This window comes from Habropoda laboriosa, unplaced genomic scaffold (assembly GCF_001263275.1).
Source record: "Habropoda laboriosa isolate 0110345459 unplaced genomic scaffold, ASM126327v1 scaffold1329, whole genome shotgun sequence".
Classification (NCBI taxonomy): Eukaryota; Metazoa; Arthropoda; class Insecta; order Hymenoptera; family Apidae; genus Habropoda; species Habropoda laboriosa.
In genome coordinates, this window is record NW_017101431.1 from 414,560 (window position 1) to 432,740 (window position 18,181).

The 18,181-nt window shown below is 29.8% G+C and overlaps 1 protein-coding gene across 3 annotated transcripts in view; it reads left to right on the forward strand.

Moving 5' to 3' along the window:
* LOC108578177 (protein held out wings) overlaps positions 1–18,181 on the forward strand; it is a 48,443-nt gene that overhangs the window by 26,555 nt on the left and 3,707 nt on the right. The window contains exons 3-7 of one of the 3 annotated variants that reach the window (XM_017941458.1): positions 1,700–1,816; positions 4,332–4,475; positions 4,980–5,082; positions 5,473–5,775; positions 16,878–17,005. In XM_017941458.1, coding sequence (XP_017796947.1) covers positions 1,700–1,816; positions 4,332–4,475; positions 4,980–5,082; positions 5,473–5,775; positions 16,878–16,960 — 750 coding nt within the window. In that variant the 3' untranslated portion in view covers positions 16,961–17,005. The remainder of the gene's footprint in view (positions 1–1,699; positions 1,817–4,331; positions 4,476–4,979; positions 5,083–5,472; positions 5,776–16,877; positions 17,006–18,181) is intronic. The other 2 variants (XM_017941459.1, XM_017941460.1) reach the window with 2 other exon arrangements.

Sequence of the window (18,181 nt, forward strand, 5' to 3'; positions counted from 1 at the left end):
TCTATCTGATATTTTTGTTATTTTCGTGAAACTATCTCGCGACAGAGAATTCTAAAAATAGTAAGAAATTTACATGTAAGTACTACCCTGTTCTTAGGAAATTCTGCATTCCTAACACGTCTGCTAAAGAGTATTGCTAAAGAGAACAGGAAAAGGAAACATTCGACATTCCAAATAATAAATTCCAGTCCTTCCTCTCAATGTAGTTTTGACTTTCTAAAAGACATACACACGTACTGATTGCAAGTGAAAACTCCTTTAACACGAATGAATCAAACGAATGTTAGAAATTCGACAGGTGAACGTCACAGTTTGATTAATCATTTATTTCATTCGCGATTTCTTTACGATCCAACTAGACATTTCCCAAAAATTGAACTAAACTAATTGGGAAAATGGCAAACTATAATTAAAACATAGGGAAAATTGGACTGAACGTAAGCTTTCTTCTTCTAAATGCTTGAAATAGGAATTAAGGATTGTAGGAATTATTGAATGACTTCACAGAAATTAATAGCAATTAAATGGTAATTCGTAACAGAATTGGGGAAAAAACTTTTAATTTTTTGTTAGAATTATTTAGTAGCGTTTGCTTTGCATAAGAATGATACACAAGAAACAGGTAATTAGTTAGTCTTTTAACATCGATTGTCAGCTACAATGTATGCCCCATTGAAAAATGTTTCTTTTGGTAGCAATTAAATCATACTACCATAGAAATGAATTATTATTACTTATAACTTATTAGAATATGAGCAGATATAGAATTAGACTAAGCATTGATTGTAAGAAGTAACCGGAAGTCATCCTTAAGCCGCCGTAAGACAGGAGGATTAGGAATAATAAATAGAATAAATATAGAAATGAATTAAAAAAGCAGACTGAGTCATATCAGCATTTTAGAAATTATTTCAACCTATTATGGTACCATTTTCTTACATATGTATCATTTAGATGAGATTTAGATACGAAATGTTTAGAAAGTGATACAAAACTAAGGTATACGTTAAAAATATGTTTAAAAACTTGATTATTTAAAAATTTGACAATACTGTTAATTTCTTTCATTACTTCTTTGTTAGGTGTGCAAATGAATTCTTTCTGGATTCACATAATTTATTCAAACCCATCAAATTTCTATATATAGTTATCTAATAATGGAAATTATTCGGACGTGTGATCTTATTTCATTTTTTTTTTTTTTTTAAATAAAATTTTGATTCTACCCAAAAGTTGGAAAGAATTCATTTCTGCACCTGATACATACGAATCCATACTATATTAAAATCCTGTTACTTTGCGAAGTAACGTTTCTATACTTCAATAACGTTATTAGCTGAATTCTAATAATTAAGTGTAATTCACTATTTTATCGTAATAGTAGTTATTATTTATATAATTTCGTATTTGATGGTAATAGCAATTATTTGTTAGTAATCGTCGTTTAGTAATTAATAGTAATCTTAGCAGTGAATGAGTTTATTTAATAATTATCAGCAATGAATTATACTTAATTGCTTAAAGTTTCTTAAAAAATTCTTATTTCCGTTTATAGCACATTTCTCCCAACATTCAATGAAAATCGTCATTATTGAAAAAGAACAAATTGAAAAGAAAATAAATAGAATAGTATGAAATATAGACAATCATATTTTTCACTTAAACATGTTTTTCATATTTGCAATTGTGTCTGTTACAGTTCAATTTTGTTGGGAGAATTCTTGGACCACGTGGAATGACAGCCAAACAATTGGAGCAAGAAACAGGATGTAAAATTATGGTTAGGGGAAAAGGTTCTATGAGGGATAAGAAAAAGGTAAAGTGTTTTACTATTTGCGTATAAATTTTCTCGAAAGTTACTAAATCGTATATCGTGATTTTTCATTCATTATTAGGTTCTAGATTTCTAATTTTCCACAATATTTTCTACTGATGATATCGCTCCACAATTAGCCCCCAAGAAATTTTAATCAAATTTAAACAGATAAATCTAGATGCTTTATGGAAACTTAACGATCTGAAGTTAAAGAAAATTCTACTTACTAATGTATGAAATTTATGTTAGGAGTCTTTTTTTTAATTAAAATATTTTCGATTATTTTACAAGATTTTTAATTATTCCATTTTGTATATTTTTTTGGTCGTAAACTATTCGTATTTTTATACATATTCTTCGTTTAAACAAATAATAGTCGGTAAAAGTTTGTGAAACAACTGTCGTAAGGAAACAACGCTATCTAATTTTCTTTATTAATTGTGCAATGAATATTTGAAAACGTTATCATGGAGCATATTCGGAGAATCATTATTTGAATTGAAATTAATGCTTATCTATAGTCGAAATTTTCTAATTAATGCATTTTTCATCATCCGTAACATTTATTACAATTATATGTAAATGTAGTCCTTTCTCTTCTGTCTTGCAAGAAACCTTTCCTTGTTAAAACTTATACAATATACAGGACTCTGCAGGTGATTACCTGAAACTTTATAGTTTTTTGTTGCTCTTAAAACATTTATATATATACACTACCGGCCAAATGTTTGGAATCACTGTGCATTACAAGTTATACAAAAATTTCTAGAATAAAGTTAGCAATTTTAAGAATATTTTAACCAACTTTTCCTCGCTCAAATCAATCGAAATAAGGTAAAATACTATCGATCTCCGCAACATCAATTTCAAATCTATAAAAAATTAGCAGCGGATTCAATTTTACCGTAAATTAGCAGGTGATTCGAAACTTTTGGCCGGTAGTGTATATATATATTGTCGTAAGAATTTTTGTTTACTGGTGTGAAATCATAATACTGCATATACTCTGTTCAAAGGAATTTTGTAATTTACTTTGTTTGCGTGATTGATTGTTTCGACAAAATTTATACATTTTCAATTAAAGGGCAATTTCATTTCTCCATTTTCAAAGGTTCTCCTCGACAGCAAACATATTACAGTAAAATATGTCGTAATTTGATAAAGCAACGCAAACAGAATGCAAGAAACGAGTAACACTTTCTATCTTTTTATTAACTTATGTAATTTTCGGTTCCTCTTCTCATATACACAGTAATGTGTTTGTGTTTAAGAAAATGTTACAGCGGTTTGATAGAATAAACTGGTTATTTTCGTGCAAGTGTTAGAAATACACTACTTCGTCATTTGTTTCGTTACAATAATCGTACAAAACAAGTTATGCGATTGTTCGAGGTTTCATAAGGAAGCAATTTTTCTACTTTCTTAATGTAATACACCCTTCTTCTGCATATATCTTCTTTTCTTCTATACTGAAATACGTTACTGAGTTGACGAACATTTGTGTCTGCAACCAATGTTTATTCACACGTGGAAAACTTCAATGTTAAATTTTTTAATTATTCTAAAACAATCTTTAAAATGTATCGCTTAATCTTGACATTATTCGTGCAACTCTTCGTTTCTTATTGTGCCGATTGGAAAGAATTGATAATAATGTATTGTCTAAGTACAGCAACAGAAAATTTTACACTGAAACGAAAAATTTGTATTACCTTTGCTAAGTAAAGTATTTTTTTTCAAGCTGCGTGTGATGAATGAGACAAAATTTTATCGTAAGTACACACGTAAAAGCTATGATATCAATGTAAAAGGTTTATGTTCATATTTCCTGTGTTTAACTGCACTTTTAAAATATCTGCAAACGTATTACATTTTATATAGTATATCCTGCATAAGTTCGAATTTATTCGGTTGATTAGTACCTCTGTTCTTTTTTTTTTTTTTTTTTATTCGTGATTAAATAGACGCATGCGAACGTTGGTCTTACACTTAAAAGTATTATACAGCAACATTAATATGCAAATATATAAAGTATAATAATATAGAGAAACCAGTAATAGCGCGCGCTGTATTCACACACAGACAAAAAATATTGTAATATTGATCCAAGAATTTGTTATTAATGTAATATTAGGTCACTCCGTAAATTCGCGCCGAAGGCGAAAAGTATTTTTAATGAAAATCCAAGGAAATATTCTATAGTGACGACGTAGTGGTATTAATAAAAACAAAATAGGAAAAAGTTGTTGAATTAAAGGGTACTTACGTTTTCTTTCTTTCTATCAAATTTAGAGGTTCTTTGGAAATATTAGTCTAAATTATAAAATTCGACGCGAACTTATGAGATGACTTAATATATGTTATCATACATGCAATATCTATTGTATGTGTATGATGAACGATATACTGTATATCATTATATTAATGATTCATATAATCGTAGTATGAAATTTGTTCTACAATGAAATACACGTTATACGAGTTATATTAAACTTGATGTGATTTCCTTTATCAGGAAGAGTTAAACCGAGGTAAACCAAACTGGGAACATCTGACAGATGAACTGCATGTTTTACTAACAGTTGAAGATACTGAGAATCGTGCCACCTTGAAACTTGCCAGAGCTGTAGAAGAAGTCAAGAAACTTCTTGTTCCCGTGGTGAGAAAGTTCCTATTATTAACTATTATAAACAATGTTACAGTGATACTTTTCCTTTACTTTCAGTTTTTCATTAGTTCATTTCTTACTGCTAAATTTTCTTCCCATACTTGCAACTAAATGTTACTTATCCCGTGTAGACTAAAATGGCAAGTAGATGATAAATATAAACAGTTCAGTTTTCAAAATACAGGAAGATATACTGTACTGTGTATAATAGTACTACAGTAGAATAATTTATGATTTTACAACTGATGTTGATAAAATTACAAAATTTTGTTTGCTTTTGCTTTGAAATGTTCATTTCGTATTTCCAAGGATGCAGGCATCGAATCTGTCGTTGCATACTACCGCGAAAAGAGGATAGATTTGAAATTACTAGTGTACTTCATGTAAACATCCAAATTATTCGAGAATCTAAAAGAAAAAATTATTATTTTTCACATTATCACGCTTCGTTTGAAAAATATTAATACATGTTTTATGAACCATGTCGAATGTTAGCAGGCTGATGGAGAAGATGAATTGAAGAAACGACAATTAATGGAACTTGCTATTATCAACGGTACATATCGGGATTCCAACACGAAAGTTGCTGCAGCTACAGGTATACATATTAGAATTTTCTTCCACGATAGAATAACAGACTTTTCTATCACGGAAATCTTCAAATTTTTAATATGTTATTGTGCGTATGAGTTGTATATATTTATAATTTAATAATATGTATGCCAATATAATGAATGAATATTTTTCTAAATTATCCACCGAAACATTTTCAAATGCACTTCGTCATTTTTACGTTTCAAGCTAGATTTAGAATTTATCGAATGATAATGAATCAGCTGGAATCTCAATCCGGAATACCAGAATTGGTTAAAATTGAAAAGTTTCGCAGGGTAAAACAGAATAGCATTCGTAGTTGGAATATTGTACGTTAGTTTCTCTCTTTTTTTTGCAAATGATAATAAAAATACAAATAATTCGAATGTTTCAGCTTGCGATGAAGAATGGAGACGTGTAGCAGCAGCCGCGGCAGAAACTCAGCGACTTCTTCCGGGCTTAGCCACACCTATGAGGACACCAAGTGCTCCGTTGGGAGCACCGTTAATACTCTCGCCACGGATATCTGTTCCAACGACCGCGGCGTCTCTTCTGAACGGTTCAGGCCCACCAGGATCTCTACTTTCTGCCGGTGATCCTCATGGGTTAATTTACACGCCATACGCCGATTACGCCAACTACGCAGCCTTGGCAGCCTCGCCTCTTCTCACGGATTACACCACTACTGATCATTCTGGTGGGTTGTTTGCTCGCTGATCTTAGTTGCAACACCGTTTTTCATGAATATTTTCTTTTATTATTATTATTATTCTTATTACCATTATTACTATTATTATTGCTATTATTATTATTGTTATTATTATTATTATGATTATGATTATTACCATTACCATTATTATACTACACTATCATCATCATCATTATTATTTTCTTTATTATTATCGATGTTGATATTATAATGATTATTATCTCTTATTAGCAATATTATTGATATTATTGATGTTTTCATGTTATCATTATTGCACACAATTACCATTTTTGAGTTTTATTATTGTTAGCATAATCATACTTTTCATCGTCTCATCATGATCGTCATTGTCATGTTCATCATTCAAAATTGTTATTATTAGCAGAGCAATAGAAGCATAATAATGGTTGACATGAAGGTCGTAAGGATTTTAATATTGACATACGACAATTATTAAAAACGTGGAAACTCGATTACATTTCAGGTAATAATATAAGCTGGTATTATTTTTATTGACATTGAATGTTTATATTAAGAGAATTACATCAGTCATTTACTAGTCGTATCAGTTTTGATAATTATTTAACGATGATTATATTCAATGTTATTGTAACGCGCATTTCTGAAACAACCGCCAGTAGCAAATAATAGAGGTATTTGACGTAATATACGTATCGTGATGGGGAAAATCGGAGGAATTCCACAGAAAGAATTAGCGTATTTGGATAGATAAAGGAAAAGATGCTGAACGTGTAAAATTATACAATTTGTGCCGCATCTCATACTTATGTTAGTCAAAACGATATTCAGACAGGAAAGGTATTAGATTTCATAAGGAAAAATTCGTATATCTAAAACTTTCACATTAACCGTTTTATAAATATTCGAAAGAATTTTTCAGAATAATTTTTTTAGACATACAAATTAATATACGTGGTTCTATATGTATATTTGAAGTAACAACGTTACTTATTTATTACAAATCATGCGACTCATGATTGTTTTCCCTTTTATTATCGATAAGCAAAGATTATTCTTGAAAAGGTTTATATGTTGTACGTTGTTAAATTTTTACTGTTAGAGTCTTTATATTGTTAAATAGAATTACAAAAGTTATTCGTAATAATTACGAGATTATCGACATACATTTTATCAGACAACGGTATAATTTATCGTGTTTGTTTTATGCAATTGTTCGTCGTAGTAGTATTCGAAATGTGCTTGATTCGTATTCACTGGAGATTTTCTTTAAATAATTTAATACCTTTGTTACGTATATTTGACTTTTGTCAATCGTTTTAGAACGAACAAGATTTCAATGCATGCAGTATTCAAGTTCTTATGCGATCAATAGAAATAATCGATTCGCATGATGGAAATGTGTATATGTATATACACACACACACACACACGTACCGATAAAAAGGAAGATGAATCTCCTTTTTATGAATGAAATACTCGGTTATCGTATGATAAATCGTACATTTATACATTCGTTACCATTTACTATACATAGTATGGATCATCAATGTGTTCAGTAGGTATGGTATGTTTGAAAAATGAAGGACACCCGGTGTAACGTTAATTTCATTTTATTTTTAATAGATTTATTTACATAAATACGTACACGGACAAAATGATTATGTTAAAGGGAATATTGCTTCACTATATTTCACTATTCGTACAACTGCACTATTAATAAGTTATATATTTATATTTCATTTAAATAATTATTATTTATTATTAGTTTTCGTTTCATTGAAATTCTTGTATTATATTTACTATGGTGCTGCTATTGCATTTAATATAATAAACAAATATTTGTTAAATACAAAAATTGTTTGTTAATGATGGTATATTTTATTTAAAAACAAAATTAACTTAAATTTTACTTACGAAATTGAGTATTTACTAATATATGAAGTATTAAAATGCAATATTAATATATCTATTGATATTCTTCATTTAGCATACATATATAAAAGTCTGACAATTTTACTTAAAAGAACAAAAACACGTTATGTCCAATATTTTAAATAGACTTTGTAGAATTCGCAAGAACAAATATTACAGACCCGTATGTAAGTAATTGATAAATAAACCTACTTCGATTTGTAAGGGTAAATAATGTCATATATCTTGAAAATTATGACCAGTAATACATACGGCAAATATCGTGGAAAGCTATACCAATTAAATTTCTATGAAAAGTAGTACAGATCTGAATATTCAAACATATTCCAAGATATTTATATACATTTTGTAACTAAGATCAAAATATTTACTTCCCTACTTATTGCTTTAAATTGATACTTAATTTTCAAAGTAGAGAGTGTTTACTTATAATACTCATTACTTCATTTCACGTAATTAAAAACGATTTTCATCTTTCAAACATACCACGTCTTATGACATATTTCATATTCTATTTGTATTATTATTTAAAAGGACATAAAGAAGTGAATGTGCACGCGTCATTACGTCCGTATGTCCGAATCTCTGGTGCATTGCCATATTGATTACATATTTAATGAAATAATCAAATATTATTTATTGTTAAAATTTTAATATAAATTCCTCGATAGAACAAACGTTAAACGTATTTTTGTTCTAAATTAAAAAATATTATTTTTAAACTGAAATCTTTTAACTCTGTTCATTTGCACATATATCATGTGCGTGTATCTAATTATGATATGTTGAACGTTTACAACATTATCATTAAATATGATGAATTGATGCAATGTATCCATTACAATAAAAATGGATATACTATATATGTCATTTTTTTTTAGAAGCAATTCTACTAGAATAAGAAATTACACTAGTCTGGGTTTTCACTGCATATCTACATGCAATTAAAATTAAACAAGCTTAACATTGTAGCTTATTCTTTAGCTGTAACATAAAAGCCTTAACATACAAAGAGGTTTAGTTTATCTATATATCCTATTACTAATTTTGATTCATTAGAATCTTTTTGTTGTAACCTGAGCAATAAAGGCACATTTGCCTCATCATGAAATAACTCCTAATATTTTCAACATTGGTACAGACACATCAAATTGATCTCCTACATCTTTCCCCACATACCAGTTATTAGAACATGTCACTGTTCAGAAGCTCTTGTGTATTACACAAACAGTGTCATCTAAGTTACTCGAAGAACCACTTGAGAATTCTTCAGAAAAAAAGTGATGTGTCCAATGTTAGAAGCTTAATTACTTTTTCATGACATTCTGTAATGCCTGATTGCTTCTTATTGACCTCTGGAGAGATCTGTTCTGACGTCTTGATTGATCAGTTCTAAATGACTATTCTGTTCTAAACCTACTCTCTTGCTAAATTCTAAAAATCGTTGTCTTCTCCCAAGGAGCTCTTGAAAGGTTTTAGGGCATGTGTGACGGCGTAAAAACTTAAAATCGGAAGGACAGGGTTCTAGGGGTCTAAACTCTAAACATCAATTAGTGAGAAATAATTTAGTTGCTGTCACGTCCTCTTATCGAATCCTCATTGCAAAACATAAAAGTCAGACTTTGGTATTTCTCTGTAACTGTGCTTTCTGATGAAATTTGGTCTGCCTCTGACTTTGTAAAGGCTATATGTTGAATGGATCTAGAGCTAACTGGATAACTCTGTGTGTCCATATTAGGACCCGTGATTGAAAATGCTGGTAACCTAAAAGCTAAATGAACTCCACATCCAATACATAAAAAATAAATAAAGAACTTTAATTCTCTAAAATAGGTGCATATGTTTAGATGTGAAAGCAACGTTATAAAGTTTATTGCATGTAGAATGTTCGTGTATACGGGGAAGTAAAAAAGAAAAGGGGAAGAAGACAAAAACATTTCAATTAAAAAAACCAAAAAAAAAAAAGGAGGATAATTTAATACAGCTTCTTCCCAGGCGAAGTTCGTTAAAACATCGGAAAGTGATTCAAAACGTTGTCGGAATCATGTGATTTGTGTTAGTATTTATTATAAATGTGTCTAATTATCGCTCCGATTGTTACGAGGAATTTGCTTATTTCCAGTGGTGAAATATTTCAAGGCTTTTTACAAGATATAAATAACTTTAAAAGTTACATTCGCATTTGGAAAATGAAAATATCTTAAGCCAAAAGTAAGGTCGCTCCTTAAAGTTGTGCACGATATTATTATTTATTTAATTTTTACATTATAAATAAATAAAAATTAAATGTACGCTTATTAAATTTATGCAAAATCTAGTGTACAAAAGTTTGGAATAACTTATGAATGCACACCTGTGTTTCCAGTTCTATTGCTCCATACCAAGGATTTATTAAAATTATATAAAGTAGAAAATAGAGTATTTTACGGAAATATTTTCAAATATTTTTACAGTTTGTCATTACTTTCAATTACTTGCCGTGCTTCTATTCTTTCTTGTGCAAGTACGAAATTGTAAAATTATATTAAAATTGATAGGACGGATGTTCCGCAGTGATCGGAAAATGATTTGATAATTAATTTTATACAGGATGAATTACCTAAGACGAGCCCTTGAATAACTCTTTCAATTTTAGAGATATGGAGAAATGTTTGATACAAAAGTTATTTGGTTCCATGCATAGAAGAGTTGAATGCCACGTTCTTTTTAAATGGAACCATGTATTTTTGAACACCTACGATTGTTTGGGATAATAATGGGCGAAAATTGAAAACTCGTGGTAAATGCTTCTGAAACAGAGTATTCTCGGCTTTATTAACAGAGTCGTACTGAATAAATTCGAAATGTAAACAAACTTTGTCGAGGCACTTATCATTAAAATCCTCAATTGTGTAAACAGTAGTATGAATAGAGTAAACTAATATTAGGTTTCTAATGATAAATATCCTTAACACTGCCATTAGTCTAAATTGTGACATGAGAATCAGATTGCTTTTTATGAAGCATTTAAAAGAAGAAAAAACTGATATTCTTTTGATTTCCGGTGAAACTGGCCAATGTATGAGGCAATCACGTTTGCATAGAGACAGATTTCCTGACCGCATTTGTCCATCTTGTTCTACGTGTACCAGAGTTATACAAAATGACGAATAGAGATAAATATTTTACAATTAGCAGCAGTTGTAAATCCCCATGTATAATACTTAATCTAACCAAAGCAGTATTGTACGAATCCTACATTGTAATAATTTCCACGTTTTTCACGTTTCTCTCAATCAAAAGTTACATGGAACCGATTTTGAAACCCGCGTACAGTTTTCTAAATGGGAATTACGGCAACTTCAAAATGATTATACGTTCTTCAGAAAAGTTCTTTTCATTGACGATGCGTCATTCACCAACCACAGTCACCTAAATTTCAGAAATATGCACTATCGGTCCATAGAAAATTCGCGGTAGTTAAAAGAGGTTGAAAAGCAAAGACCTTGGTCAATTAACGTCTGGTTAACATGTGGATAATCCAACGATTGGTTCATATTTCATTGATGGAACGTTAAATTAAGTAAAGTACAAGATTTCTAACGGAAGTTCTGCCTAATTTATTATTAGACATGCGGCAGAATTTATAGTATCAACATGATGGTTGCTTGGCACATTCTGCACATTAGGGCGATCGGGACTTCACACCATTAGATTTTTTTTATGGAGAAAATTAAAAGGAGAGTTTTATCATGAAGCATCCACTACTAGAAAAAGCTTGCGGGAACACATATAATGAGTTTGTGCTGGCATAACTCAACATACATTTGAAAGTGTAACACAGTCAGTGGGTGAACGTTTTAGTCACTGTCTTTCTGTGACTGGTCACCATTTTGAACATCTGACGTAGCAAATTACTTCCAATTATTATTATTCTTAACTATCTCGACAAAGTTTCTTTACATTTTGAATTGATTCAGTACAATTCTGTTAATAAAGCCGAGAATACTCTGTTTCAGAAGCATTCACCATGTGTTTTAAATTTTTAGCCGTTATTACGCCCGTGACCTTGAGTGTCCTTGACTGACTATGGTCATTCAAATCGTCTTGAGAAGGGGTACAATTGTAGGTGTTCAAAAATACATGGTTTCATTTAAAAAGATGAAACTGATCTTCAAATCTCCTGAAAAAAGGCCACTTGATAAAAAGTTTTGATTATCACGTAATGGCTCCCTCGGAACCAAACAACTTTTGTTTCAAATATCTCTCCTTATGACCAAAATTGAAAGTTATTCAGATAGCTCGGCTTAGATGACTCACTCTGTCTATTAAGGTTCCTTATAAAAGAAAATACGAGTGTACAAAACACGTTTATACACTCGTATGTTGCTTATCGCCATATTGGATCATACGCTTGGGCCTCAAGCCGCCCCCAATTCTTACTGCCCATAAGCAGTCGGTACTGCAGAGAGGTATTGTTATCCTCAGCAGAAATCATAAATTATGTTACATATTAAAATGTCGTTAATTTTGTGAGTATAAACTTTTTTTTAAGATGTCTGTCAGTTTGGAGCCCGAACAAAAATTTGGTGTGCAAAAAGTTGAAAATTAATTATTTAAGAAATGAGAAAATCAAATTGGGTGCATCACACGCTGCGCTCAACGTTTTGTCACACGTTAAGTGTCGAGTACCGTACAAAAATATCTTGTAAATAACTTTCTTATAGAGGAAAAAAAACGTATTATAGACATGTTTAAATTTAGAAATTGTATTTTATGCATAAATAATAGTGATTGTTGAATGTAATTTAAATTATTACTACCTTTCTATTGGAATATTAGGATGGATTGTTACATACACCCGATCGCTAGAATTTCAAAAACAGTTTCAACACATGTACCTATAGTTTCTTGAAACAGATTACACTTTTATTTATACGTTTCTGTAGTTAGTTCGCCAATTATAATTGAATATTTCCACACTTTAAGAAAAATGAATTTGTTATCAAATGAAATATTACGTTGACATGCGAAATATAAAGTTTCTCAAGTTTGCATTTTGGTAACAGTTTTTTTTCTCTAGCGACGCGTAAAGTTGATTGTTGAGATTTGTTAAGTCTGAAATCGATTGAAAACAAAATGGGTAGTCCACGTTTTCGATACTGCGTTAGTAATAAGATTAAATCAAACCTTCAGGGAAATATCAATAGTATTTTTCGAATGATATTAAAACTTTATAGTACATATTTGGAAATATATATTATTACAAGAGTTATCCAAATAATTATATATTTATCTTCTTTTACGGTCTTTGGCCAAGTTAAATGCTTTTCGATTCACCAATTTATATGGATGTGATATTATTAACTCCACTATTGACGATATCACTGAAGTATTTTGGTAGCAATACTTCAATAATATCAATTTATATACAGATTTCTCACATATCTCTCTTTCTTTAGTTTTTTTTTTTCTCTCAATAAAACTAAAATTTATTGAACACGTATCTAAAATGGCTGTACATAATTAAAACGTTTTTGACGAATAGATAGATTATTTAATAATAACTTAAATTATTTATAGCTATGTCTAGAAATAAAATTTCGTACTTTTACCCATGTAGAAAAATTTTGTTACTTAAGTGGGCTATGTGAGCCATTCTACTCAAGCATCATCTAAAAAATAATAACTGTTTTTTTTTTTAAGCAGTTTTTATACTTAAAATTATTAGAAATTTTCCAGTTATATTTGAATGCACTTAAAAATTATGATTAATTTCCTTAATGTTTAATACATCATTTTTTTAAAGTTGTATTTCATTTTCTTTCTTTTCTAGGTTGAACTTAAACAAAAAGGTTTTAATACAGTATTTGCAATAAAATAAAATTATTTAAAACTAGTAGATTTCACAAAATTTGTGCATGTTTCTGAAAAATTTCAAAAATTAAACATTTTCTATTTCATACAATTTGTAACAACAACAATCACTTTCACGTTATTGTCGTGGTTTTAATGATTTCACATCTGATGTTTTAATTGTCGAAACAAATTGAACATAGAATATTTCACTGGTGAGAAATCGAGATAGAATATTTGTAAATGAGACATACCTAATTGCGAACACTGAAATCATACTGCGATACTCATTACTGAAGTACTGAATGCTGAGTTTTGGATAGTATTTCAAACGGTCCGATACAAAAATTGCATTTACGTAGATTTCGATGAATTAGTTTTATAGTATTGCCATTATTATGTTGTCATTACTACAATTGTAATTCTCAAATACTTTCTTTTCTTTTTTATTTAAAGTGTTTTCAACCTTATTTTATTATCGTGATTACTAAACATCCTTTCAGCATACAGAATACACTTTCCAAGGGAGTAAACGTTAATGATAATTGTAATTGAATAATTTTAAATAGAGCATTACATGAATCGTAAATGAGAAGTTTTTTTTTTTTTAATAGGAATAATTATGTGAAAATAAATTGCAGTAACTGTAGATTTAATCTGATTTCTCTATGTTCTGTTGCAATGTCAAAGAATGCCACTGTAAACATTCTTTTTTAGTTTATTTTTGTAAATCATATGATTTTACAAATATTGCATTGGTAAAACTTTCATTTTTAGTAAATGATTCGAAAAGATAAAAAATAGGAAAATTGAACGATTTAAAAAAATAAACTAAATGTTAACTGTTGTTTTAACTTTTAACATTAATCATGTATATAATGTTCAATTCTGTAGTTCAATATTCTTTCATTGATTTTGGCAGTATAACAAGATTTGCATTCTCGTAATTAGCATAAAACGTTCTTTACATGTCTTAGATTTGTTTAAAAAATAGTGTAAAAATATGTAGAAAACAAGAGGATGCTTTTTCGAAAAAAAAAAAAAAAAGAATAATACTTTTCGAGTCCTGTGAAAAGTTGCTCAAATTCGTGAATGCATATAAAGTGCAGTAAAAATGTTCCAGAGAGACGCTTAAATTATCTTCCTTAAAATGAACTGTTATTATAGTGATCCTGGTTTGCAAAGTGAACGAAACGAACAATAATTATATTTTGTATTTAGTATCCTAAAAATCTCTTAGATAAAAGAAATGACTATTCTGGAATTACCTGAATAACAAATAGTTATAGTTACTCTCTCTCTTCTTTCTAACATAAAATACATGTATGTACAAATTTATTTTCTCAAATCATACCGTAAGAAGATATGTTTCTGCATGGACCTTTAAGCGAGCAACAATAAAAGCAATATTAGGGACCAAGCGTTTATGAGCGAACACTTATATGCATGTATATAAATACTTATCGTTCTAAGTATTTTTATACATTTTACAACGTAAAACGAATCAGCAATTGTTATTTTTCCTTGAAATCTGAGGATACCCCTTGGAGTGTTATTTTGTCCTACCTCGTGAAAAGAATGTTGAGTATTATGAAATTTCTTGCACTGTAAATATTTACTATTTATAAAGAAAAAAGAAATTGTTAACAACCAGTATACATTGAGTAATGGGAATAGCTGTGCAAAGTAACACCATGTTGGAAAGAGTTGAAATGATATATTTAATTAAGTACCTTCCGATATAGGGAAGTATCGAATGATATTACGCGGATTATATAGGAGAAGAATTATGTAAATTTTAGTATATTACGCTAGTGTGATTTCGTAATAGTTTTATCATAGCTTGATTGTTACGGATTATCGTGAAATTTAGAGTAGCGAAATGACAAGTTCAATGAAACGACCAATTGCGAATATTCATCGTTTAAGAAAGGAACAAACCGCAGTTTATGTAGTACTGTGTTTATTCAATTGCTTTTAATCACGCAATTTGAAGAATTTCGACACACGAAACTCGTTTACACGTAGCAATAGTAAATATGTAATATTCTACTGTCACTTTTTAAAAGCCATATAAATATACCTGTTTATGATTTTACTATGTATATCTCTGTTAGATGTTAATACATACTGTATTCGATAGATATTAAGAAAAAAGAAATGCCAAGAAGGAAAATTTGTAATGCGCATGTCTAATACTCGATTGGTTATTGTTCAAGTGAACAATTTGTAATAGACATGCGTAAAGCAAATATACTAAATATTTTTAACATGTCGACAAAATTTCTAACCCATATTTTTCAACAACGAAATCTACTTTGGTTTAACGGATCATCCTACTCTCGCGTCTATACTTTAATTGTCGTTTATGTACAAATTAGAATTGAAATTTGCAGTATAGAGGGGATGTATTGCAATAAACTGGGAGAAAGTTTGATACATATAATATATAGAACGAGTCGGTGATGGAATGAAGTACAATTGCGAAGAATTATTTGACTATATATTTAAGAAATAACTGTTATTTAATTGAATGCAATGTACATAATTTTTAAATAAGTCTATATGCGTGCGTGTATATCTTTTAATTAGGATACCAATATTTAAGTACGAGTGACAAATATGTTTACACGGTTTATCATCTTTACGCGTACAAAGGTGCCTCAATTTTTCAGACATAATTGCACAATGTCGAGCATTGAAATTTTTCGGAAGAAAATTCGAAATATTATGTCTATGCAAAAATTTCCACCGCTTGTAAATCGGTGGCACTGAAAGGCACTGTATACTTCTTCCTTTATTTTGCTAATAATGCTAATTTAGCAAATTAGCGATTATGCTTAATTTTCAATTTTATATAGTATTAATATTACCTTATTAGTACGCCAAATAATTATACACATAATCAAAAAATAAATGCATGTTCTTCAAAAAAAAAAATACGATGGAAACTTTTGCATAGACTTAATAATTCAATCAATCAATAATACACGCGCGCATGTGTGAAGCTTTTATGTTACCCTTTTTCTCAAGGAAAAAAATTTGTAACTTCTGTAAAATTTCTGTTTCAAGCCTAAAAATGAACACGCGACCAAACGTAAACCGATAAAGAAAGAACACGGGAAAACTTGAATACGCTGTATTGTAATCGCGTGGCATTGCTGCCTTTTGGAAACACAAAGAAAGAATTTATCGGTTTGCGTTTCGATCGTGAATTTTCCTGGATAATTTTAATTTGCTATTGTTGTTTATAGCGGCAGTCAAGCGAGCTGCCGAAGACTGGAAAATGATTAATGCATGTGGATACAGATGAATTATACACGTTTGTATGTTGGGGACAGGTGCAGCAGCCGCTGCGAAACAACGTAGGCACTTGGGTCAGATTCGCGAGCACCCTTATCAAAGGGCTGGCGCTTTGTCGTGAATCCGGAGAGCGCAATAATAATACTGTACGCGCCTCCGCGAAAAGGTTAGTTTCCTGAAATCGTTTCACTCTTTTTTTTTTTTTTTTAATCTTATTTCAACAATTTTTTCGTGATATCTATACATCTACATCTCTACACGTGTAAATACTATATATAATACTATTACAGAGGGATGTAGATATGTAGATATTACACTGTTGCGCATCATATTGTACCTTCTTTTTTTTTTCTAATATTTGTATATATATACAGCTTACACGCGTTATTTACAGGAGAAGTTTTGTTTCTACAGGATTTATAGATTTTCCTTGAATTTTGTTGCTTTTAACCGTTGAAATAGATAACGAAGAAGTTGTTGTTTGACTTGGTGCCATGCGAGATAAATTACTGTATCGGATATAATCACCCGTTTTGGAATTTTATGCGTTAATTTGTGCAGATTATATAGACTATCGACGATTTCTTGAATATTAAACAGTACATACATTCTGTAAATACAGAAATAAAAGAATCGAGCATAAACCATTTAAAGAGAGTTTCAAAATTCGAGGAAAATTATTAAAATTAATCACGAGAAACCTTTTTTTCTTTTATTATCCGATACTACCTCATATCGATATTTAAAATCTACACAATCTTTGTTTATCTTTTTATTTATCTGTATTATTTATATTACGAATTGTTGAGAATTAAAGTTTTTATATTACCTAATCAATATCTTATTCGTTCTTTTATCGATTTAAAATAAAATATTCTTCGGTTTTTCGTTCTATAATTAATAGATTGCAATGAGATATTGACGAGTTTGAATTTCTATGCTGTATAACGATGTCCGGTATGTTAGAAAGATACAGACTTTTCCGATTATCATATCAATATGAAAGCTGCAATCGATGAATAAAAGGTACATTTCGATAATTAACAAATTTTGTTTTGTCCCATAGAATTACAGATTTGCGGTTTGCTGAAATTGTCATTTTCATAAATTGTTTAAGAGTGTTTCAAAATTTTTGAAAAGTATCACATTTCGTATCAGTTATATGACGAGATACAGTGAAAAGTGCTGAACAGAGACTATGTTAGCGTTCGAGTAAGTATGTTGAGTCTCGTTGAAACAAATTGATATTAAAAATGAAATGAAAACGTTGAATTTAGAAAAGATGTATTAATAATTTCCTTCTTGTATAAAACTTTACAATTCCTTCGTTAATTTTTATTCG